Source organism: Citrus sinensis, chromosome 7 (genome assembly GCF_022201045.2).
Source record: "Citrus sinensis cultivar Valencia sweet orange chromosome 7, DVS_A1.0, whole genome shotgun sequence".
NCBI classification, from domain to species: domain Eukaryota; kingdom Viridiplantae; phylum Streptophyta; class Magnoliopsida; order Sapindales; family Rutaceae; genus Citrus; species Citrus sinensis.
In genome coordinates, this window is record NC_068562.1 from 6,900,168 (window position 1) to 6,924,589 (window position 24,422).

A 24,422-nucleotide genomic window follows, 5' to 3' on the forward strand; every position below is an offset into this window, starting at 1 on the left:
AGTTTCTTAATTAAGAGTTTAATGTAAGTACATTATTACATTACCTTATGCCCTATTATTAATTAGCATAGACATAGGCTTTTGAATCATTCAGAGTCACAGCTTATGTTTCACATGAAACTTGTTAACACAATTATCATGCATGCATGTGAAGTATCGTGACAAATTAAGCCACCATTAATGGCTGGAAAGCAGAAATTTGAAGAAAATGCCAATGTTAGGTCACGACTCATGGGGCAACAATGATCTCCCACATCATGATGGAGGTTTGACTGGTTTTGTAGAAAAATGGTCAAAGAAACCGTAGACAGACGAGACCTCCTTAAAGTTTCAAACTTCGCGGCCACAATAATCACTGTGGAAGAATTATTAATTCCGTTAGAAGCTGACTATCGAATCTAGTTATACAATCCTAACATTAAACTATCAATCAATAGCAGTAATTTATCAGCTTTCAACAAAAGATCCCACCAAGCAGCCAACCATCTTGCTCGCTCACAAGTGCACTGTTTGGCTATTTGCTTGTCCAGTTTTTGACTTTAGTTCGGTTTTGAAGCACCAATGAGAGCACAAGAAACTGAAGCTGTTTTTTAGGTGCTTAGTTTGTAGAAAAGATAAGTTGGTTTTTAGCCCCTACCTAATCAAAGCTTCAATTCTTTTTCTCATTACTTATGTGGTATTATTTGTGGGTCTCCTCTCTTTTGTGGTCTAAAAAGAAACTGTGTGTAGTTTTGTTTGTTCCTTTAAGTTTTACCCATGTTTTGCTTCTTCAGGTTGCTCTTTCATTTTTCACTGCTCTCTCCTAGCTTTGGTATGCTTAAGGGAGAAATGAGAGATCTTGAAGGCTGATTGTTTCTAGTTTCTTGGAGAGTTGAAATGGGGTTGCTGTTTGCTTTCATGGTGATGGCACTATGTGCAACTCCGAGTGCTTTGTCTCTTCGTGGATCTGCAGGTAATGAAGGTTATTTTCTTTGTAGAATTATGGTTATTGATCCATGTGACTGACTCGAGTTGAAGATTGAAAGATGTTCGAATAAGTTTTTTTTTTTTTTTTTTGTAATCAATTAGTAGAAGAAAAGCTTAAATGATATGTTTAGAATCTGTTTTGCTCTTGAGTGAGAATGATTATGGCACATTTTGAATGAGCTGGCTTACTCAGTAGCTGATTCACTTCATGATCCCTCTTGGTCACAATATTCTTGAAATCTCCATGACTGTCACTGCATTACTGCTAGTTTCTTCACAATTCTGGGTTTTAGCTGGTGGAGTCATAACTAACATTTTTTTGCTAACAGTTCAAATTTGCAAAGATCATTTCTTCGTTTCACCAGTAAATATCAATAAATGCTCTTTAGGGCAATGTTTTCTTATTGTTCCCTGGCTCAATAAGTTTGATAATGATGTTTATGTGGTCCAAAAATTGACAGACGGCTGTGATCTTCATGAATATATACCTTATTTTTATTTAGTTTTGGATATAATTAAAATACTTTTACAAAGCCAACTAATCATATGAAGATAAAACAAAATATTTCTGAAGCACTGATAATATAATTATATAGTGGGAAATTCAAGATTTAAAGAGGTAAAAAATTTAATTCTCTTTCCCAAGTTTAATGTTTTGAGAATTTTAAATGAATGTTAAGATCTCCACTGGAGTTATCCAAGCAGAGGTTTAATTTTTTCCCAAGCACATTGTGCTCTTGAAGAATGCCACTTAACTTCTCCCTTTCCTAATCATGCAGTAACAGTTGCATTGCCACCACGGAGATTGCCGCAAAATCTACCAAATATCCAACCTGTCAGCCCTGGCCATCCACCATCCATACTACCAGGTGAACCTTGTTGTTTATTGAAATTTCATATTTTCAGTTGCTGGATTTCTTGCTGAAGTTCTGATCAGTTACACCATTTTGTTTTCCATGAAACTCATATTGCTAGCATTTACTGATCCCTTGTTCTTTGAAATTAAAACCTTGGTGCATTATCTATTACTTGTAAGTTTACAAAATCCATAAAAGATTCTAAATTGTCGGACAAACAAATCATATCAATATCAGTATTTTTCCGATTTACCTCAATATTCAAGGACTCGTGTTTATTGGATCATTTTTTCCATGATGCCACAGATCATACCTACTCTCCAATTCGAAGTCCTCACGGCTCTGGCAGGAAAAGTCATGGAGAGGTACTTCCTCCACCTAACAAACCACACCATATTTCATCAACTAAGCACTACTCTCCAACAAAAGGTACACTGGGAACCCGTAAATGTAGCTATTTATATGTGGATACTAGATTTATATTTCATGCCCCAATTATGGACAATTCAACAATTTATTCCTTTTGTAGGTGCCCACTCCCATGATGCCATGAGGCCTTCCAGTATCACTCCTGCACCGTCTTCATTGTCAAGTTTTAGAGGTCCTACAAAGAAATGGGTGCATGGTCCAGCATCTTCTCCTTTCATTCCATTTCATAGACATCATCATGTAAGAAACAAGTCTAGAAATTCTGGTTCTGGACCAGCTTATCCAACTCCTGCTCCCTCCAACAGCCAGCAAGGTTTTGTTCTATCCCTGGAGTAGGAGTCAGTAAATTTCTTACATTATTTTTTACTTTGAAAATATCTATTTTTTGAGTTTCAAACAATCAGTGAAATGCACAGGTCCTTCAGTCCCCTCATTTCAGTCTCCCCTTCCATCATCATCAAGCTGGAGTTCACGTGCACCAGCACCGTCACCAAAAGCTACATCAGGCAACTTAAACGGTATGAGAATGTTCAACATTTTTTTTTGTTGGGTTGGGTTGGGGGGGGGGGGGGTTAAATTTGGTTTCTGTAGTTTCCAAAAAAGCTTGGTTTCCTGTGCTTTATTCATGGTGCTATTGATGATGACAATGTTGTGATCATTTGTTCTTTCTATGACAAGTGCCCAGTCTTCGGCCTACAATTTCTCCTACGAGTTCTTCCTTGAAGAAGATGAAGACTCCACCGCCATCATCAGTTATGACATTACCACCGCCACCTCCTAATGAAGGTAGATGTTCTCTTCGCTCTAGCAGTTGTAAAATGAACCGTCTTGTTAATTAAATTTTGTCAACTATGTATACGCAGCATAACAGATTACAATCTTTTCGGATTTTAAATGCAGATTGTGGCTCAGTGACATGCACTGAGCCACTAACATACACTCCTCCCGGCTCACCCTGTGGATGTGTGTGGCCAATTCAAGTTAAGCTCGCCCTTGATGTTCCAATTTACACATTTTTCCCTCTGGTTTCACAGCTGACAGAGGAAATTGCGGCAAGTGTTGGACTAAACCATAGCCAAGTTCGCGTTATGGGAGCAAATGCAGCTAGTCAGCAGCTACAAAAAAGCACAGCCCTCATCAACCTTGTGCCATTGGGTGTTCAATTTGATGATACTGTCGCTTTTTTGATCTTCAAGAAATTTTGGCAGAGACAGGTTTTCATAAAACCTTCCCTCTTCGGTGCCTATGAAGTGTTATACGTTCACTATCCAGGTTATACATTTATCCTCACTTGGATGTTTAAAATAATTTCAGTAGGAATGAAAAGTTACATGTAATTTTGTTTCCTTGGGGAAGTATTTGGGAAATGTTTTGAGTTGGGAACTTAAAACTTAGATTTTGATTCTTACAATTCTGAAGGTCTTCCACCCTCTCCTCCATCACAATCGAGCATTTCTACCGAAGATGATGGACCATATGCTGGTCGTGACAACAAAAGACAGGCATTAAAACCATTAGGAGTTGAGGTGCCAATGAGGAAGAAAGGCGGGCTTAGAGGAAGCATGATTGCTGCAATTGTTCTATCATCATTTACAGCCTTAGTTTTATGCTTTGGAATAGCAGTTTTCCTGTTGAAACGTGGTGCTTTTCGTCAACCTGAACAAACACCACATGATGTGATATGCGCCCCTGCAAAACTATCTGGTACTACTGTGATCCAATTCTTTAGTCCTTTTGTTGATTATGTAACACATAGTAGTACGTTTGTCAAACTTTGGATTACTATGATCAGTACAATAAAATGGTAAAAACTCATATATTACTGAGACCATTTTTAACTACTTTTTCATCAGCATAAAATATTTTCATAAACTATGCTCCCCAACTTTAGCAACATCTACTGACTTAGTTTTTAATATTTTACGAAATTTTTCTTGATATTCAGTTGCTGACTATCTCCCTATTCAACCCTCAAGTTCCACTTTATGGTTGTTCTATTTTTTCTGTGCTGATATTTGGGCTTTTCTGTTATCGCAAGATCATTTAATGGTAAATAATGAAATCTAATTCAGCAGGGGCTACGACGACTTTGCGATATGGAAGCATGCTCAGTTCCTCATCGGTGTCCATTGATTCTTGTGCGGTGACATATACAGGAACTGCTAAGACTTTTACTTTGAATGATATTGAGAAAGCTACAAATGGTTTTCATACTTCAAGAATAATTGGTGAAGGAGGATTTGGGGTTGTCTATAGAGGCATTTTAGATGATGGAAGAGAAGTGGCCGTGAAGGTTCTTAAGAGAGCTAATCAACATGGAGGCAGAGAGTTCTTGGCTGAACTTGAGATGCTAAGCCGTCTTCACCACAGGAATTTAGTTAAGCTGTTTGGTGTTTGCATAGAGGATAATAACCGCTGCCTAGTCTATGAACTTATTCATAATGGAAGTCTCGAATCTCATTTACATGGTAGATTCATTCAGGATGATTTTTCCATCTTCAATTATTTCGATTTGTTAATAAACTCTTGTATATTTATGGGTTATTGTTAAATCTGAAAAGAGCTTTTTGGTATGTTCTTGTATCCTGTCAGGAGATGACAAAGTAAATGGTCCACTTGACTGGGATGCCCGGATGAAGATTGCCCTTGGCGCAGCTCGCGGCTTGGCATATTTGCATGAAGACTCAAGCCCTCGAGTTATACATCGGGACTTCAAGTCCAGCAACATCTTGCTGGAACATGATTTTACACCAAAAGTTTCAGATTTTGGATTGGCCAGAACAGCATTGGATGAGGGGAACAAACACATCTCAACACACGTTATGGGAACATTTGGGTATGAAGTTCCTTCACCTTTATACTTGAAAATATGTTCTTCGTATTTGATGAGACCTGTATTAAGCTAGATTTTCTTGATTTTCAGTTACCTAGCTCCTGAATATGCAATGACTGGTCATCTTCTTGTGAAAAGTGACGTTTATAGCTATGGTGTAGTCCTCCTTGAGCTTCTAACAGGAAGGAAGCCAGTGGACTTGTCACAACCTCCTGGTCAAGAAAATCTAGTAGCTTGGGCTCGTCCACTTCTGACAACAAAGGAGGGTCTGCAAACAATCATTGACCCAGTCATTGAGTCTAATATCTCATATGATACCCTTGTGAAAGTAGCAGCAATTGCATCAATGTGTGTGCAGCCTGAAGTATCACACCGGCCTTTCATGGGTGAAGTTGTTCAAGCTTTAAAGCTAGTGTGCAATGAATTTGATGAAACAAAAGAGACTATAGAATCAAGAGATCTCAGTGAAGACTGCTCTATCAGTGTAGATAGCAAGGTAAATAGACTCTCAGGTGAGTTTGTAGAAGCTTTGGAAGTCTGTCATACAAGGTCTGGCTATGGTGTTGGTCATGACAACAGCATGGCAATATCGGCATCAGAAATGATTACACCAATGGGGCTTGAAGGACAGGAATCTGGGTCTTTTAGGAGACACTCTAGTTCAGGGCCCCTGAGGTCAGAAGGGAGAAGGCAGTTCTGGCAGATATTAAAAAGTTCGTCTAGAGGCAGCATGAGAGAGCACGGATTTTCGTCTAAATTTTGGCCAGAATCCCACTAAAATTTTTCAAAATCTACAGAAGACAATCGAAATTCGCTCTTACAGACAACTGAAACTCCTGGCAATCTCATTGCATGCAGACTAATATCAAATGCAGTCATGCAAATTGTGAAATGCTCTGAAAACATCTCCTTCAAAAATTTCAGCAGTGGCTTCTGTTGATGTTAACAACAGCAGGGCAGTACACCAACTTCAATGCTTCAGTGCAGTGGGTACATTATGTGACATTCTGGGGTGGTATGTTTTTTAGCAAGACACTCAGGTTCCTTTTTGGTCATTTACTCAGGTTTCTTTTTGGTCATTTTTGGTGTTTCTTTATTAGTGACACAACTTTGTAATGAAATTATCTTTTCAATTGGGTATTCAAAGTGAGTCAGCATAGCATTACTCTTCTTGTTCTGTGAAGATTAATACACTTGTCATGTGTTGGAGAAAATGCATTGAGCTTCAGTCATTATATGGAGAAAAGTTTTTAGTTCAGGAATGTCGCACACCGTCAATCTCCCATCGTGTGTCCTTGAATCAGAATTTCATCTTTCATGATTTCATCCTTTGTTACTCTTTTCTTAACTAGCAACAAAGAAATGAATTCTGTGTCAACATTTAATTTTTTTTTTTTAAACTAATTTCGTAAAGCTAAGGAACGTCAAATTAAAGCATGACAATAAAAAATTCATTATTTAATTTTCTCAGTTCTCACAAGTACCACAAGGAGCAAAGTGAAAGATAGCTGATTGATGTAACATCAAGATTCAAGAATGGAAAGAAACAGAAATAGTTGTTTCCTGCAGCAAACCAGTTTATCCACACAACTGCTTGCTAAGAATTGATACACAACTAGATTACATTTTCACAGCTGCAACTGACAATCATCTCTTCTTCAATTCATGATCTTGGTCACACTACACACTACACACCAGCTTGCTAAGAATTGATACAAAACTAAATTACACTTTCACAACTGCAACTAACAATGATCTCTTCTTCAATTCACGGTCTTGGTCACACTACACACCGGCTGCTTTCCCTAGTCTCTGTCTTAAAATCTTCACTCCCATGTACCTGCACATCACAAACAACTCAAATTTATTGTGTTAAACGATCACTGCATGAAATGGAAAGTTGCTAGTATAATGTTTAGAATATCGTTTCTATGTACTTAAATGTGAATTATAATCTTTACCTGCCCATCATCAGGACAGTGCCTTGAGGATTAGTGCCAGGAGATTCATCATATGTCGAGCCATCAACAACACGGAGCCTATCAATTCCAAGAACCTTGTATTCAGTGCTAACCACCTTGCCCACATGGCAGCCCCCATGGTAGTGCCAAATTGTGATCACGGTGTCTTTGCAGAACTGCTCTAGGGACTTGGTGTCATTTGTATGTTTAGGAACAAGGTTAACATTAGCCCTGACGCTTGCATTAAGGATTGCCTCAACACTTTTCTGATCACATTGCGTGTAGTTCAGGAAATGTTTTGATTGCACAATCTTTGCAGCCATGCGAACCCCATCAACGCAACGCTTGAGATCAAGTGGATGGCTGAAGTAATTAAAGCTAACAGATGGATTGTCATCAACATTTGTGTTGATCAGAGAAAGCTCGCCTGTTGAAATAGGGCTTGCAATCTTTTCTAAAATGAAGCCTCCTTTGAATGCCTCATGTGGCAGTGTTCTCTTATTTCTGATGTAATCTTGAATTGCTTCCGGTGTTCTTTGCTTTGGCGGAATGGTAGAGAGCTGTCCAATCTGATGAAATCACCACAAAAAAAAACACTCGGATTACTTGCCTTTTAGCCATTTAAAAGTAAATGACTTCTTGTTGCTTACCTCTGCTGACATGATTCCATGGTGGCAATGAATGCTATCTCTCGATTCTCCAAAGCCGCTACTAGCTTCAATGTACACACCCAGCTTGGTAATTCCCACAGTTTCTATCAGAGACTGCTCAACTGGTCTATTAGAAGGAACAAAAACTGCATTCATGGGATTATCAGCCATGCCTTTCCCAATGTGCACATTGTCAAGTACTACTGAAATGTTCAACTTTTCAAGCTCTGCTTTAGGTCCAACACCACTTAGCTTCAGCATTTGAGGTGTCCCAATTGCTCCACATGACAAGATCACTTCACTCTTTGGGTTTCCTGCAAGAAATGCTTGGTGTTGGTTTCCATTTTCATCCTTGAATATAACTCCCACTGCCTTTGGTCTCTTCCCTGCAATACACATTGCATCAACTTATATCTCATCTCTTACCAGCAATATATAAAGGTTAAATCAAGCCTTATGTGTTAGCATACCTGATGTGTCAAACACAATCTTTTGAACAGTGGCACGGATCAAGACAGTAATCTTTTGGGGGTTCGCAGAAGCAAGCAGCTCGGCCGCAGTGTGACGGCGGCCAAATCTATCAAAAATTGTGCCACCAATCTTGGTTCCATAAATATGATCATAAGTGAATCCATTAAAAGGTGAGACTCCAACATCCAAAAGACTGTCCCTTAGCGCTTTCTGCCATCCTTCTTGCTTAGGCTGGTGAACAATTTGTCTCTCCACCCATGGAAATGACTCATTCACCAGCTTGGCATCCCATCCCATTCTCTCAATGAACCTGCAACCCAAGAAGCTTCAACATTACTACACATTTGGTCTATACATGCAGCCAATGCATACCAGTCTTTTGTGACACCAAATTTTGATTGCACACAATCTACATGCCTCTTCTCAAATTAACTAGGACTTGTTATGTCAAAGGACCATATCAAAGTTTCCCCACAGCTCAACTTTATTAACTATCCATCTCTGAGTCTATAATAAAACTCGGGTAAACCAAGATCATGAGAAGATTTTATAATGATTTTTTTATAAAATTTGAGTAAATACTTCAGATTAGAAGAAGATCGCAGTTAACTGTTGCTGCTTTAACAAGTGTGTGGAATGGACCCCACATGTTATGTTAGGGGATGTATTACGACAAACATTAATATATCATTTCCATTTAGATCCAAGAATTTGCATGCCAGAAAATGAACCAAACAACTAGCATTTAATAAAAAGAGAAATTAAAGACACTAAAGTGGAAGGTGGGTTCATAAATATTTTGATATAATTGCAGAGTCATGATTCATGAATGTGGTATGGTCACAATGACCAAAACTTTTAGAGCTCATAATAAATGGCTGCCCCTGTGTTCAATCACATGATTACAAGCATTTATACATATAGTGAATTTTGTTATCTTGATTTCCTGGCCTCCAAGTTGGGTCAACCCCCGGGTTTGTTCTTGTCACAATTAGTGATTCATAACCTTAAATACAAACAGTTTTAAGAAAATATTTAAAGAAAATAGTCGTATTAAACTTAAGTCACTCTGATTTGAACGAAGATGAAGAAGGATCAAATTTAACAAAAGAAAAAGAAAAGAAAGGAAAAGAAAAACACCAATACAATGACTATAATAAACACTCAACCAAGAACATATGTAGACATTTTAGCGTCAGTTGTAGTATCTTTTGCATCAAGAGAAGAAAATACTACTAATAGCAAAATAATGAGTGTGACATGTTAATGCGACCAAATTAATGGCTTATGGATATCTGTTTTTAAGTGCTATGGAACCAGCATTAATGCTAGTTTGCGGGTACATACTGTGAACTTGCTCTAGTGCAGAAACCAGCATTAATGCTAATTTAAAAAAAGGGAGCAATTAAATTTATAAAAAAAATGGCAAAAAAGACTGTGTAAGAGAGAGAGAGAGATTTGTGGGTACATACTGTGAACTTGCTCTAGTGTAGAAACCAGCATTAATGCTAGAACCACCACCCAAGACTCTAGCCCTTGCGTTAAGAACCCCATCAGTTGAAATGAAATATTGGGAAGCAGACTGAGGTGAAGTGTCAGCCAAAGCCATGTGAAAATTCTGAAGAAATGAGACATTCACGTCGGAGAAAGGGACACCTCCTCTTTCAAGCAGCAACACTGTGAAATTCTGAGAAAGTGTGGCTGCTAATGGACAACCAGCTGTGCCGCCACCAACTACAATGTAGTCAAATGCACTGTGATGATGATGATCACCATTTCTTGGTGAGAACGATGATGATGATGGCGGTGGTGGTGATGTGAACGAGCTTGCTTCTTTGATAAATGGGTATCTGTATTTGTATAAATTATTCTTTGCTCCTGCGCCTGACAAATTAAATTAAATGAAATGAATATGTTAAGGAGAGTGTCGCATTATTGATAAAAATGGTAATGGAAACTAGCTAATAAAGGTTCCTCAAAATTCTGAGTCTTAAAGCACAAGACATATTTTCAAAAAACATGATCACATCAATCCATCCATGCAAAGATGGCAAAATCAGTTAAAATTACTTAATTTCTCTCCAAATTAATCTCCAGAAGTGTAATTCATTTTCTTTTAACAATTTTCTTCCAGAAACCAAGACTACGGCCTCTGTTGGAATGAAATGAGAGCTCAAGCTGCGAAGGGATGCATACTTGTGAATAATAATTAGCTGCATGAAAAACTAAAACAAACAGAGCTTAGCTAGCCAGCAATATCAAGAAACTTTTATAACAGTTATAAAGAAACACCAAAAATGAAATATTAAAAAAAAAAAAAAGACAAAAGAAGAAACAAACTTTATTTGCAGATCTCTGTTTGCACAGATTGATCATCAAGAAAAGAAGGCATGCATGCATCAGGAAAATGAAAAGAAGAGAAACCTGAAGCTGCTGCTTGACTGGAAGAGAGCAAGCTGATGAGAGATAGAACAAGAAAACGCAGAAACAGCAGCTTAGGCTTCTGCGTGAGTGCCCCTACAAAATCCATTGAACGTCAGACTAGAAGACTACTGAAAACCACAACCACTCAACACACACTTGCAGAAGAGAAACAGTTTCTTTCAGGCTTCTGCCTCAATGTGGCTCTCTTCGGTTGGCCTTGTTTTGTGTGCGTGTGCGTTTACAACTCCTATATACATATATATATATATATATATATATATATATATATGTAGTTGTCTTCTATGTGTTCTCAACACGTTATTAAACCCTATTCGTTAATAAAGTCAGTATACGTTATTAAAACATATAATTTAATAATTGGCAATAACAAAAAATAAAAAAAAGAACGTCTGTACCTAGAAATTTATAATATATATATATATATACACACACACACAGAGTAACCATTAATTAATGCTGCACATATACACACATTTATATATATAATTTAAGTAGGTACCCAGATAAGCATGTCCATGACCATGAGAAGAAGCAAACAAAAGCAATGCAGCTCTCAACTGTATTTAAGGTCACTGCAGCGGCAACAGGTAAAAATCATTAATGGTGAAATGAATGCAACAGTTGGAGTAGGAAGCTTTGTTATTTTAATTAACTGTTTTGTCTTTATTCTTTATTTTTATTTTTTTCTTGTTTTGGGTAAAAAATGTTATTACAATGACTCCAACGAGAGCTCATACCAGCCCTAGCTGTGTAGTCTTATTGAGCTTGTTGATCCCATATATAGGAATATTGATACATAGATACTGTATGTATGTGTAATGATGAATAATTGTACATAATATGCCAACTTTAATGTCTGCACGTTTTTAATTAGTCCCGTATTTTTAACGCTTTATATTTTATTAAAGTTTAAGATTCTACACTAGAGAGTTTTTATTTATTTAAAAAAATACTTAGTGTAGAGAAACACGAGACAAAGACGAGAGAAATAATAAAAAAAAAATAGAGAGAGAGAGTAAAATTCTCTCATTTTTCTCTCGTGCTTCTCTCTCTCTAGCACTATTCATTTATTTATATATATGTGTGCGTGTGTTATGATCATCTTTTATACGAATGCAAAATTCAATCGCATATATCACGTAGCATGCTGCATGCATAACGATTTTTCTGCATAAATGTATAAACGTTATCATTGTTTTTGTATACGTGTAAGCCGATGCTTGAAGTTGGACGATGGTCGATTTCAGTGCATTGATTAATTAGTTGAGAACACAAATTATCCAACAAAAATAAATATCGTCTTAATAACAACTACTTTTGGAATGTCTATAATCTATATATATATGATCCGTATGTGTATATATATATCTCTTTTAAGAATTCCCAAATGATCATATACAGTAAAAAATGGTCTTGCTTTTTTTTCAAAAAAAAAAAAAAATATTATTTTTTGGTTTATAATTCTTTAATGGTGACTTGTGAAATGTGATCCCAGTATCCCATCCACGACGTACCAACGTTGACGAATGGCGAAAGCATAAATGATGCTTTATACTGCTGAAATAATAATCATTAATCAACAAGAGTAGTAATCTAGTGCGCAAACTACACTTTGGTGGAGTTGCGAGCCCTACAACACGACTCTACCAATGATAAACCACTACACGCACAGCGGCGCACCCAATCAAAATCCTAGTCAATAACTTTAAGAATCTTAATATTTGAGCTAAACCTCAACTTTAGTTTCAATTTAATGTGACTTTTTATAGAATCGTTACGTTATGTCAAACATTAATCACCAACCTAACTATGGCCTCACTCCCATGAGAACACTTATTATGTCCAGTCCAATCCAATAAATCACAAGAATATGACAGATCAAATGGGGGGTGGGGGGGGCAGTGTGTTTTGATAATTAATACCTCTGGTGATGAGGAGTAAATGTTTCTACTGTAAAAAAAACTCTGATGCAACTCGCGCTATTATTTATTTATTATATATTTATTGTTTCCAGTTTTGGAGATGAATTTGGTCCGTCAAAATTTACCAGAAATATGTTTTTCTAAAATTTGCAAAATAGTGTTTGGGTGAAAACTTGGTGTGAATACAAGAGTACAGCATATGATATGTATAATTTGCAAATGATTGCACATTTTTAAAAAATGAAAAACTCTAATCCTTCGCTGCAAGTCCTCTCTTTTGTATATTGCATTGCTTTTCGAGTAATATTAGTTCTTCATCTTGAGGGGATGCAAGATTTATTTATTGGATAATATTTTTTTCGTAAATTTTTTTAAAATTATGTATTTATGTTTACTCGAGATGTGTAGAGTGTATTACTACTATTAATCAGTACCGTATGTAAAAGGATATCTACCAAAATTTAATGCGAGACAGGTAGCTAAGAATTTAAAGAGAGAAAAAAAAATGGAAAATTTAAGACACAAACAAGAACTGAAACCCAATAAAATTTTCGTACTGAATAAAATAAATGTAATGGGATCAGGGTAACAGGCTAATTGCAGTTACCAGATATTCAAGGCACATTTTTAACAGTATTTTATAGCGTTAATGCTTGTAACATAGAACATTTTGTAGTCAACGCAATACATTATCATAAGAATGACATTATATTCTGCCTTTTCAAATCTGCCTCTCGTTTTTTTGTAAAATTCGGGTTCAGGTGACCATAATGCTGTCGTTAAAATCCCAAAAAATATAAACCCTATCAGGCACGCCAGGTTAAATCCGATTGCGTTTTCAATGAGATCTTTCAAGCAAATCAAGTAACAGAATTGAGGGATTAAGAATAAATAAGCATTTGGGCCCTAACATTTCAATTTCAAGTCCCTTTTTGCGAGCCGAACAAGTCAATTCCACTTTAATAGAAGCTCTAACTGTACCATCGCACTATGCAGGCCATAAAAACGATCTAATTATGGTGCTGAAAAATAAATAATTGTGTCATTTCATTTAATTTTCAATTTCTTTTTCCTTCTTTTGGTCTGAAAATGACCTGACAACCGCGAGGGGCTGTGCCAATTTATTTCATGCCTAGAAGAGAAACAAATATGAGATGCACTGAACATTTGATGACACCCCACCTAAACACGTGCCGCAATTTATAGTTTCTGAGAATTTAACAACACAACACATGGACATGTTAGAAGCTAGCTATATCCAGCTGTTAAAAGGATCCAAAATTTACGTGATGAATTTTAATAATTAAGTACTAAAGCAGCTTTTCTGGTTGCTGCAGCAGTATCTAATAAAGCTGTTTTGACGATGTTTTAGTGGTCGGGATTCAATTCTCTTTTATTTCTCTTCATCTGCTTGCATTAATCACCAACAATTTCGTTTTGCCAAAGTGTTTGTTACAATTACAAGATTAGTGTAACCTAAAATTAAGACTTGAAATTTGAGAAAGAATGCAATTCAAGCTACAAAACTTCTACCTGTAACGCAACAAATCTCCTTCAATCTCGTGAAATCCAAGGATACACGCGTCATAATAATAATAATAATAATCGTATATCATGACTCATGCAAACTCAAATTAAGAATATTTTGCAAAAACGAAATGTGCCAAATGATATGAAAAGAAGAATGAAATAGATTTAGAGCGCCACGCATTTGAGTTCTAGCATTCCATTACTCGAGACAAAATTTGGGGTGAAAAACAGACTAATCAAAAGCCATTAAAATAGTGTGTGTGTATATAAAGAGAAGCTCCTTGAGCTTCTTTGACAAACAATAAAGAAATCAAACCCTAGACTTATAAATATAAAAAACTATTTAATGGGGACTTTTTCATAACAAATCTCAGCCCCCTGTATGCGCCGGCACTTGCACAAAAATAAATGCCTTCCGAATAAATAACCGTCACACCTTGAAAGTTAGATTCGTGGACAAAAGAAGACGTGCAACACCCACCAAGAGTGAGCAGAACTCTGGCATCTTCAAATGTAGAAGAAAAGGCTGCTTTCTGTTCAGCAGCTTGCACCTACTCTTCCTTTCTGGGACTTGAGTATTCAGTCCCATTGCCGGATGATGTTACTCCAGATGATGCAGTTGATGAAATTTCACTAGTGCTTACACCATTTTGATGGTTCATTGATGCTCTGACAGGGTTTCTCTGAGGATTATTATTTGTGGCAGGTATTTGCCCTTCCTCAGCTAGTTTCTTGAGAAGGTTCATTACAGTTGGAAGGAACTTGGTAGACAAGGAAATAAGACCAGGAAGCTGTAAGTATGCACAAACATCACGCCCGTTAACTTCTAACAAGAAATGAAGTGTCAAAGATCAATATTAAGTTGAACAGAGCTTGAAAAAATTTAAATAAATGACTCTTTTTAAGTTGGTGACTAACAGTTTGGTTCCAATACCAGATCTATTGGTTGATATTTTACCACGTACAAATCACGTGAGTGTATAAAAATACAGAACGCAATGCTTAAGTACATAACTAGTTTGGACTGTACATTCATGATTGTTAAAAAGCTCATGGAACATATTAAAGCTGTTTCTCTGAACAGAATAATAATAATTAAAAAAAAAATTGCTTTGGAATTCCAGTCATGAGGGTCTACTACTACAGCTATTATAATAGAAGCATTCTATGATATTTATATAAATTGCAAAATGAACCAAGCACATATAAGTATTAACTTCCACTGAAGCCAACTTAAATTCCGAAGCCTATGACCCCCCCCCCCAAAAAAAAAAAAAACTCAAAATATGAATTGGGGTTGAGTGTCATACTTCAATTCCAAGTGTGCTAAAATAAAGTTCCTCAAAATGTTATCCAATAAAATAAAGTAAAATACTTACGGCGCCATTGCGGAATTCACCAGAAATGTCCAATTGCACCCATAGGGCTTTAATGAGTAGATAACCAATAAAGATGAAGCCAAGATACAGAGGATTTCTGCAATGAGAAGATATCAGTACAAGTAATAATGGTGTGAGTATTTATCTAATTCTTAAAAACTATATCTCTATTCTAACAAGGAAAATAAAGTACCTTAAAAGAGTCATAAATTCATTAAATCCAAGAACCATCATGGCAGCAATTGCCCATGGAGGTGGCAACCAGTTGTTGTTGCGCTTGTTGGCTTCCTGAAAATATTAAAAGAGGAATGGATAAATCAATAAGCCACCAACAGTGACAATGCAATAAGTTATTATTATCTACCTTGAGATCTGGAACAGAACAGAATCAACCCACAATTACGACTTAATTTCCCTTAAGACCATGAAGCTAACTAGTCCACCAAAGCCATTTAGTTTATCCTCACTATATCTAATATTTTCTAACCAGTCCTGACATTTCTAGCTTTCGTTTTACAAGCACACCAACTAGCCATCTAATACCCTGATACATGCAAGGTTAAAAGTTAAAACCAGCAAGTTATTAGACCCATCACAAATTCACAATAACGACTGGTCATTTAAAGCCATCACCCAGTCAATGCTAGCTTGAAAATTAAGAGATCCAACCAGTCATATATATACGAAACGAGTGAGTTAAAGTAGACTAATGAGTAAAATTTCATGCCTGAGCAGAAATTGCCTGGGTGACACTATACTCTGTTTCTGACTTGAATTGCCTCCACAAAGATTTGCACTGAACAGGCGTGATCAATGTTTTTGATGATGGAACCTGTAATAAAAAATCAGTTGCTGCAACTACTTAGTCAGGAAAAGAAGATGCTCTTAAATATGAGTGTGCACAATAAAGCAACATGAAGCAGTAAAACCAATGGGAAATAAAGTTTGCAATACTGCAGACTTTCCACACTTCTATCGTACAATAGCCACATATGAAGCTTAAAAGGGCATGCAATCAAGCAAATTTGCAGGTCTTAAAACATTATCCAGATCCTAACTTCTCTTTTTCCTTTTTCCTTAATTTTTCATTCGATTCATTATTCCACAGTAAATTTCATGAAAAAAAGCAATAAAAGTGACCTGTTCCCAAGTGCTCGAGGCCAAAGGGTCATGATTTGTAATGCTCCTATTTGTAGTGGCATTGCTACGGGAATCCACCAAAGCAAGTGTAAGTGTACTCTCGATGTTATCAGTCTCGTCATCCAACCGGATTGCAGCCATAACTGAAAGCAACTTTAAGGACTGGCAAGCAACAGAAAAAAAAAAAAAGATTAACAGGAAACCAATGGAGCTAAAAATATTAAGATTCAACACTTAATGTTTTACAATTAACATACTGCAGAGCGAGCCAACTTGGTGATTCCTCGAATATCTTCCTTCCCAGTCCAAACCCGAGGCATTGAATCAGAATCATGACTAAATAATGATGTAAACCTGTTTGCAATTTCACAATAAATCATCATATGACTAACTGAAAGAATTCAAACATTTTAAATAATTTATTGCAAGAAGATGCCACCTGTCCTTCATACGCATGAGTACCCTTCCAGATTCTTCCCGAGCTTTCGCTTCAACCACACCCTTTGCGTAATTCTCCAGACTTGCAAGCATTTTCTCCTTTGTTTCTTCATCCATGTCAAAACCATAAAGTGCATCAGAGAAACCAGAAATAGCTGATTCAGTCTCACACCGGAGAAGTTTCCTTATTGCAGGCCAGGTCTCGTTATTAGCTCCATCTAATAGAGCTTCCACAGGTCCTGACAATGATTCATTCAGCTTCGCCTGCAATCATAATATTACCATCAGTAATGTCTCATGGAAATTAGCCAACTATAAAACTTTATGCAGAATACTGTTGGGGAAAATCTTTGGATGTTACAAAGAGTCCCAAACTACAGGAAATAGTAAACAGCAGTGTCAAGCAGTTCTATGAACCTTTTTGAACTAAATAATTAAGACTGGTACTATTTACTTTATCTGATCATTTACCATCAATCAAACATTTGAAAGAATAATGTCATCAAAAGATGCAAAAAAATAAACTTAATATTTAATTATACCTCAAAAATAGCAGTTAATTCACCCAGCTTGGCTGCACGAACAGAAGCAATATGCGCATCTACGTCACGCTGGAACTTATCCCGTGCTTTAGACATGTCCCAGTTTGCTTGTTCAATGACAGCATCTGCAATCAATCAAATAACAAATAATACTTGGGTAAGCACATGTGTTATCCAACCATAGTTCCCAAGCCCATCCACTGTCAAAAAATGTCAAAGTTTCAGGATTTCCAACATAACACAACAATGAACCAGTAGATCTGACTCATCTAATGAATTCGTTTTATACATATCCTTAGATTTGGGATATAAAACTCCCATACTTTCATTCTGTTTCTTGATTCGGGTTTTTCTCCTTGACTTACAAAATGCCATTATTTAAAAAAAAAAATGTACCTGCACATGCTTCATCAAATAGATTCATATAAAACTTAGAGCAATGATGAGCAGCTGAAGAAAACCCTTCCCCTCCACTCAAAGCCTTGTCAAATGCATCCTTGAATTTATCGAGGGTTCCAGACCTTATATGTCCCAACATAGATTGGAATGCCGGTTGGACAAGCTAACAAATCAAAACAAGACCAGCAATTGGAAAGAAAATCAGAATGAAATGAATAAAAACACGCATAAAATGAATTATGCTATGGGGAAGAAATCCAGTGGGCCAAATAAGGCCCTGATGAGCCTCCTTTTTGAAGAAAGATGCATTACTTGCAGTAACTTGTCTTCAAGCTGCTTTCGCTTTGCAGATCTGACACCTTCATCAAAATATAAAACTTCTCCATCGTACCTAATAAAACCAAAAAGTGATCAATTAAGAAAATCAACAACTCTAAAGATACTCCAAACCACGCAAAAACATGTACAACAAAAAGCATAATCCAATACGTAGTGACAGGATCTGTTTTATACCTCTCTTCACTTTTCCCCCCTTGAATAAGAAGAATTTTTTCTCTTATGAAGCTAAATTTTTTTTTTTTAAGGAAAAAAAAACTGCTAGTGTTCCTACTAAAATTGAGAGGAAAACAAGAAATTCAGGCACCCACACATCATTACAAAAACACTTTTCACACAGTTACTTAATTTCATCCTAATATACAATGTCACTTGACCATAGAACTTCTTATCATACAGTCAATTCAATTGTTGCAGTAGAGCCAATAGGATATTTAGATACTAAATGAAATGAAATATCCTTACCCTGATAGACAAGTTTCAAGAATTGAACTGAGCTTCTTTCCAAAACTGGAAATTGGACCAGATTGTACAGCCGCCTCCAATTCATACCACTCCTGTGTCAATTCCAAACCAATTTAACTGGTGCGAATGCATAGAACATTAACTAGGTTCAAGTACATTTTCAAAGAAAAAAGAATGAAAAAGAGATACCTCGTTTGCAGCAAAACTTGAATACTTTTCATTTGCAATTTCTTCACAACGTACAGTAGCCACCATGACCTATAAACAAATGGATCATTGTCAGATCCAATAACAGCACAATAAATAGTTAGTAAAATCCATCATAAGAAAGATATTCATGAAGTAACCTTGTGGGCTGGAAGGTCAAGGTCCTTGTTCTCCTTAATGACTTTCCAGATTTCATGTGCACTAAAAGAAAAGCCTGAAGCTGGAACTACACCACGTCGATCCCCAGCAAGCCCTCCAGGTGCAACTGAATGGTAGAATCTTTGCCTCAAACTAGCAACCTTCGTATCAAAAGTTAAAGAGAACACGAGCATATATGTTAAAAATGTTCAGTCAGCTGAAAGAGAATTTAGCTGTCCTCATATTGCAAGACAAAATCTAACAATAGGCAACTTCAAATTGCTCAAGATACATCTCAAAATCTTGGAATCTGACAGGGGACAGATGGAAAAAACTAATTTCAATAAAAAATAGAATGATAGCAACAAATAATGCAAAAGTAGAAGTTTTAAAACAAAACGCCATAAAATTACTACTAATAGCTCATTGTTGTGAATTGCCTCCCCCTATTTATTTTGTTTAGAACAAATAAAGAAAATAAGTCACACAGGCTGACTGCTTTTGAACATCTGAACAACAAAACATAATTATTTCAATTCATAAACAGTTCAAATATCCCTTCGGGGATGCTAGAGATCTGGTACCTGCTCTTTGAATAGCTCTTCCTTTTCTTCAAAACTAGAGAGAGCAACAACTTCAACCTGTTCATATATGAACAGAAGTAGCACTATCACTATAAACACATAATTACTCCCCTTAAAAACATGCCTATATAATTAGTGAAACATGACATCTTACATTAAAAAATTCACTTAGTGGTGTCTCCATGTGGGCTTGTGGCTTAGGAACTGAATCCCATATCTATGGTTAAGAGAGAGGAAAAACAAAAAGGCAAAGATCAGAGAGCAACATCACTGAAGTCAATTTTGAAAATGGAAACAAATGTAGCACTATATCCTTATACCTTCTGAATATCTTCTCTTAGAACTGGTTCCAAATTTTCCAATGGTGTCTATAATCAAATAACACACAATCAAAATCTCAGCTCAACTAAGTAACATAGGACAAGATGATCAACAAACAATTAAAAATCTTCAACTAGATCTCTCAAGCTACCCTAAAAGAAATACAAAAAGGAACACACCCGAGTTTTATCACGTATGACAAACATCAACGTTGTTTTGCGAGGACTGAACAAGCGCATCATGACCTGTAAGTATATTCCACCAAAATCTTATAAACTAAAAATTCTATGCGAGAATGCTGGTTGTGTAAAGGTAGGCACATGTAGATTACCTGGAATACAGTTTTTAAGAGAGGTTTATTTGCAGCTTGCTCGCGGCCAATGTCGTGACACCACCTACGTGGAAAATATTTCAGACGGTTATTACAGGATAATGGAAGGAAACACTCAAAACAAGTTCTCAAGGAATGGAAAACTTTTGCTAGACAGAAAACATACATATTTATTAGAACTATATCTGAAACAGCAAGGGCAAAGAGGGCACTTTGCTTCTCGAAGGCAGTATCATCCTGAGAGGAAGAATGAAACCAGGTCAGTCAACAAGCAATATGTCTATCCATTCATCTCTTTTTACACCAATATCAGTTCTACATTCCAAAGCAGAACAAAATAAATCCAAATTACATGCCTATTCCAGAGGGCATAAATATATGAGGATATATAAATGCCTATAGGAAGCAGCATGTTACAAACTGAATGAAAAATGAGTACAAAGAGGAGTGGTGAATATAAAATCCAATTGATGGTCACATTATTTACAATTGAATGAAATTAAAATAATTCAAGCAGAAGAGTACCTCGCCTCGTTCTCTACCATCAGTTCCCTCCAAGTCCATTATAAGAGTACACGGCTCAATGCCTGCACATCTTGCCATCCAAATACCTTTTGTGGTTTGAGACCTGAAGAGAATCACATTCTGTCAATGAGTGAACTAACTAAATTTACAGAAAAATGAAGTACATAAGTTTAGTAGGAGATCATGCCTTCCTTTAAATGCATCCATTTCCCTGAAGTTGGTACCAAACAAATGATTCAATAGCGTGCTCTTCCCTGTCATAATAACGAAAAACATGTGGCACATCTTATGTGTGAACTATTACTAATACAAGCTATAATATCCAACTAAGTGATAAAGAAATGGATAAGAGAGATAGACAAAATGAAATATGACCAGAAGAAGGATAAATTGCAAACAAAAAATAAGAGACCGCCAAATGGACCACTAAGATATCATACAAAACTGAACAGCACATTTTAAATCACAAAAACAACGTCTTTTTGGGGGAAATTGAAACAAACTTAACCATCAGCATTCTTCAACATACTCACCTAGAAAACATCCTAACATATATTGTCTAATTCACAAGAATGCCATCCCAACATGCTACGTTCACTTGAATTAATCAAGTACTGAATTAATCAAGTACAAACTGGCTAGCCTTTTCTAAGATACATTATTTCCAGCATTAAATGGAGAAATGAATGCATACCGCTACTTTGTGGTCCCATTATGGAGACAACGGCATATGACAGCCCACAGTCGCTCAATTTTACCTCCTTGATAAAATGCTCAATTCCAGAAACATTGAACGTACCATCCCCATCAATAAGCTGAGTTGAGCAACATTCTTCGCCCTTTGCTGGAAAACCAAACATGTACACATGTTAGTAACTAAAATGAAATTTACAGTTTCTATGACTTCAACATGCTCACATAGAAGACAAATCAACAGAAAAAAAAAATAGAAAAAAAGAAGCCCTAGACATTAACTCTATTAAATTTAAACAAAATGACAATCATTTTTCTGTCAAAAAAATTGTTGATAACACCGAACCTTTTCCATATCAATTCGAATGTAGAATATTCAGAAACCGATCACATTAGGAACTCTTTGTATATATAATTTTTTGGATGTCAACTCTTTCAATATTTAAGTATGAAATGACTAATCACTCTGACACTCCCAGAACATACTCCATAAAAGTAGGCTCAAATCAGATACACAAATTTTAACCTTATATTTTCTTTCCATCTCCTTATCTTCTTTTTCAGGAACCGAACAAACAAAAATTCCTTAACACACCTCATTCCTGATCCAAACAGCTAAAAATCTTCAAATTCATTATTTAAAGACTAAATCACAGCTCAAAACTCTAAAATCAACATCAAATCATTGCAAATCAATCAATCACATCACATCAGATTAAATTTACTCAAATTACGGGACAAAAAAAAAATAATAATAAGGCCATTCATAAATGAAAAAACAAAACGCATGTAACGTATTGTAAGTTGTAACTCTTCCAATTTAATGAAAACGAGATTAATAACTAATGCAACAACGGATCAGCTTGAAAACGGCAATTTCGAGACAGAAAATTCTGCATTAGCGAATTAAGATGCGGCATAAATAGGATTAAGATCAGAGATAAAGATAAATGAAAATTTAGGAGGACGTAAAACGCACCCATTTTGATTGGCGTTTGGAGGCGTTGTGAGAGAGACAAAGGGAGAATTGATCGATCTGAGTTCAACTTTCGTTCGTTTAAAAAGTTGCTTGACTGGCAACAAAAGGAAATTTTTGCAATAACTAAAAAATAAAAAATAAAAAGATTTGTTTGCTTTTTTTTAAAATTTAATTTATTTTTTTAATTGAAAACGGGATTGATGAATCTGTTAATGCGCGTAAGAAAAAGAAGTCAGATTGAGTTGTGTCCGGTGATATTTCTCCGGTTTTTACTTGATGACAAATGAATTTGTGCCATATCAGCATGATTGAATAAAATTAAGTGGCAACCCATGACTTACACACTTGTGCGTGTGTGTGTGGGTGTTTTTTTTTTTTTTTTAAATAATAGGGACTTAAAACTTGTACATCCGAAGAATGAAATCTTCTGACAATTTCACATGAATTTTTTTATTGAGATTTATCGGATTTGGAGGGGTGCTGCTGGAGTTCTTGAGCAATCACGCTCCTCACAAAATAACTAAACAAGTATATTTTGAGGACACCATAACATACCAATCAAAATCAAACTTTAAGATAATGAAAATTTCATAGCATTATTTGGTTTCAAATATACTTATAAACATGTTTATATGTTTTCATTTCTGAAAAAAAAAATGTTCAAAAAGATTAAAAAAAACTCATACTCCGATCATATGTAATTTATTAGTTAGTAGTTATATTGTCCAAGTATATGATTTTTGTAAATTTGTAATTATTTTCATCAAAGCCAATCAAGTAAAAATTTAAAACGAATTTATATTTAAAAATAAAAAATATCAAATCTCCAGTCTAATAATATTTTGTTAACATGGGAAGATTTAACTTGTTAAGAGAGCATGTTTGTAGTTTGTGAAAAAAAATTAAAATACATAAAAAATAATATAATAAATTAATGTATATATATATATATATATATATATAGTGAAGTTTTATAAAATTATCAACCATTCTTTAAAATAAAACATAAATGGCATAATAATATTTACTTATTATAATGTTGGGTCTTGCTGTTGTTACAAAGAGTGCGGTTTGATAGGACCGACGTGGCGTCGGACCAGGTAGGTCCCAGTTTGCTATTACGGACACCGACTCTTTTTGGACCCACTGGCCGCCCATCTACCTTTTGGGAAAAGGGAACGGCCTGATGAATCCTGCTTTATAGCACGTGGGAGTACGCGCCGCTCATAGACGTTCAAAGTGGCTGGTGTTTTTGATTCGGTGCGGAGCCATGTGCAAGCCCAAGGTAGGCTAGCAATAACACGAGACCATTACAAAATAAATAAACAATTAAATAAGAAAAATATTATTTTTTTCAAATAGAATATTTAGAATGATAGAATATAAAAAAAAAATTGAGATAATGAATTGATGATTAGATAATAAATATGAACTATTTTTTTTTTAAATGAATCAATGAATATAATAACTTTCTTTATAAAGAAGTGACAAGAAATTTTTTCATCTACTGATTTTTTAGATTATAAGGTTTTTAATAGAAATTAAAAACTAAAAGTCAAGGATTACAAAGTTGAATAATTAAAGTTTTTTAGGAAATTGAAAGGGTAAATAATTTATTTATTTTTTATTAGAAAGAATAATAATAAATGAATTAATTGTTAAAAAATATTATAAATTATATCTCTTTAACATTAAGGTTAATAAATATAGATTTTCTATAAAAAAAATCTTAATTATAGGATGATTATTAATTAGAAAGATGTCTAGTAGGCTTTCTTATTTCATATAATATGTAAAATAATCTTTATTAATTAGAGAATCAACAGTCAAAATAAAAAAAAATTCAAAATAAGGAAATACTATAAAAAGAAGTCTTTTCAA

The 24,422-nt window shown here is 35.5% G+C and overlaps 3 protein-coding genes across 8 annotated transcripts; 1 reads left to right on the forward strand and 2 right to left on the reverse strand.

Moving 5' to 3' along the window:
- The first annotated feature begins 149 nt into the window (after positions 1 to 149).
- Positions 150 to 7,209, forward strand: LOC102626430 (receptor-like serine/threonine-protein kinase ALE2). 6 transcript variants are annotated; one of them, XR_008056505.1, is made up of 12 exons: positions 150 to 952; positions 1,746 to 1,835; positions 2,130 to 2,252; positions 2,353 to 2,565; positions 2,657 to 2,770; positions 2,931 to 3,038; positions 3,153 to 3,524; positions 3,672 to 3,956; positions 4,325 to 4,720; positions 4,845 to 5,088; positions 5,176 to 6,100; positions 7,061 to 7,209. XR_008056505.1 is itself a non-coding variant. In XM_025097073.2 (12 exons), the coding sequence occupies exons 2-12, from the start codon at positions 877 to 879 to the stop codon at positions 5,861 to 5,863; spliced, it is 2,709 nt and encodes a 902-aa protein (XP_024952841.2). In that variant the 5' UTR covers positions 150 to 676; positions 774 to 876; the 3' UTR covers positions 5,864 to 6,244. The 6 variants fall into 6 exon arrangements, 5 of the variants coding, with proteins under 5 accessions (XP_024952841.2, XP_024952843.2, XP_015387964.2 ...); XM_025097073.2 differs by lacking the exon at positions 7,061 to 7,209 and having other exon boundaries at positions 150 to 676; positions 774 to 952; positions 5,176 to 6,244; XM_025097075.2 differs by lacking the exon at positions 7,061 to 7,209 and having other exon boundaries at positions 150 to 594; positions 774 to 952; positions 5,176 to 6,244.
- On the reverse strand, positions 6,515 to 10,842 carry LOC102626131 (protein HOTHEAD). The gene is made up of 6 exons (XM_006465951.3): positions 10,592 to 10,842; positions 9,640 to 10,051; positions 8,167 to 8,477; positions 7,697 to 8,082; positions 7,047 to 7,615; positions 6,515 to 6,925 (listed from the first exon to the last, which is right to left on the reverse strand). The coding sequence occupies exons 1-6, from the start codon at positions 10,695 to 10,697 to the stop codon at positions 6,871 to 6,873; spliced, it is 1,839 nt and encodes a 612-aa protein (XP_006466014.2). The 5' UTR covers positions 10,698 to 10,842; the 3' UTR covers positions 6,515 to 6,870.
- A 3,363-nt stretch (positions 10,843 to 14,205) lies between these two features.
- Positions 14,206 to 22,720, reverse strand: LOC102625846 (protein ROOT HAIR DEFECTIVE 3-like). The gene is made up of 23 exons (XM_006465950.4): positions 22,542 to 22,720; positions 21,564 to 21,713; positions 21,057 to 21,123; positions 20,870 to 20,972; positions 20,511 to 20,581; positions 20,345 to 20,408; positions 20,193 to 20,258; positions 20,013 to 20,060; positions 19,847 to 19,909; positions 19,693 to 19,749; positions 19,111 to 19,269; positions 18,953 to 19,021; positions 18,764 to 18,855; positions 18,275 to 18,353; positions 17,960 to 18,125; positions 17,564 to 17,688; positions 17,023 to 17,285; positions 16,841 to 16,937; positions 16,584 to 16,745; positions 16,171 to 16,275; positions 15,637 to 15,731; positions 15,444 to 15,540; positions 14,206 to 14,855 (listed from the first exon to the last, which is right to left on the reverse strand). Exons 1-23 carry the CDS (start codon positions 22,543 to 22,545, stop codon positions 14,616 to 14,618), a joined length of 2,442 nt encoding a protein of 813 aa, XP_006466013.2. The 5' UTR covers positions 22,546 to 22,720; the 3' UTR covers positions 14,206 to 14,615.
- Between the last annotated feature and the right edge of the window lie 1,702 nt (positions 22,721 to 24,422).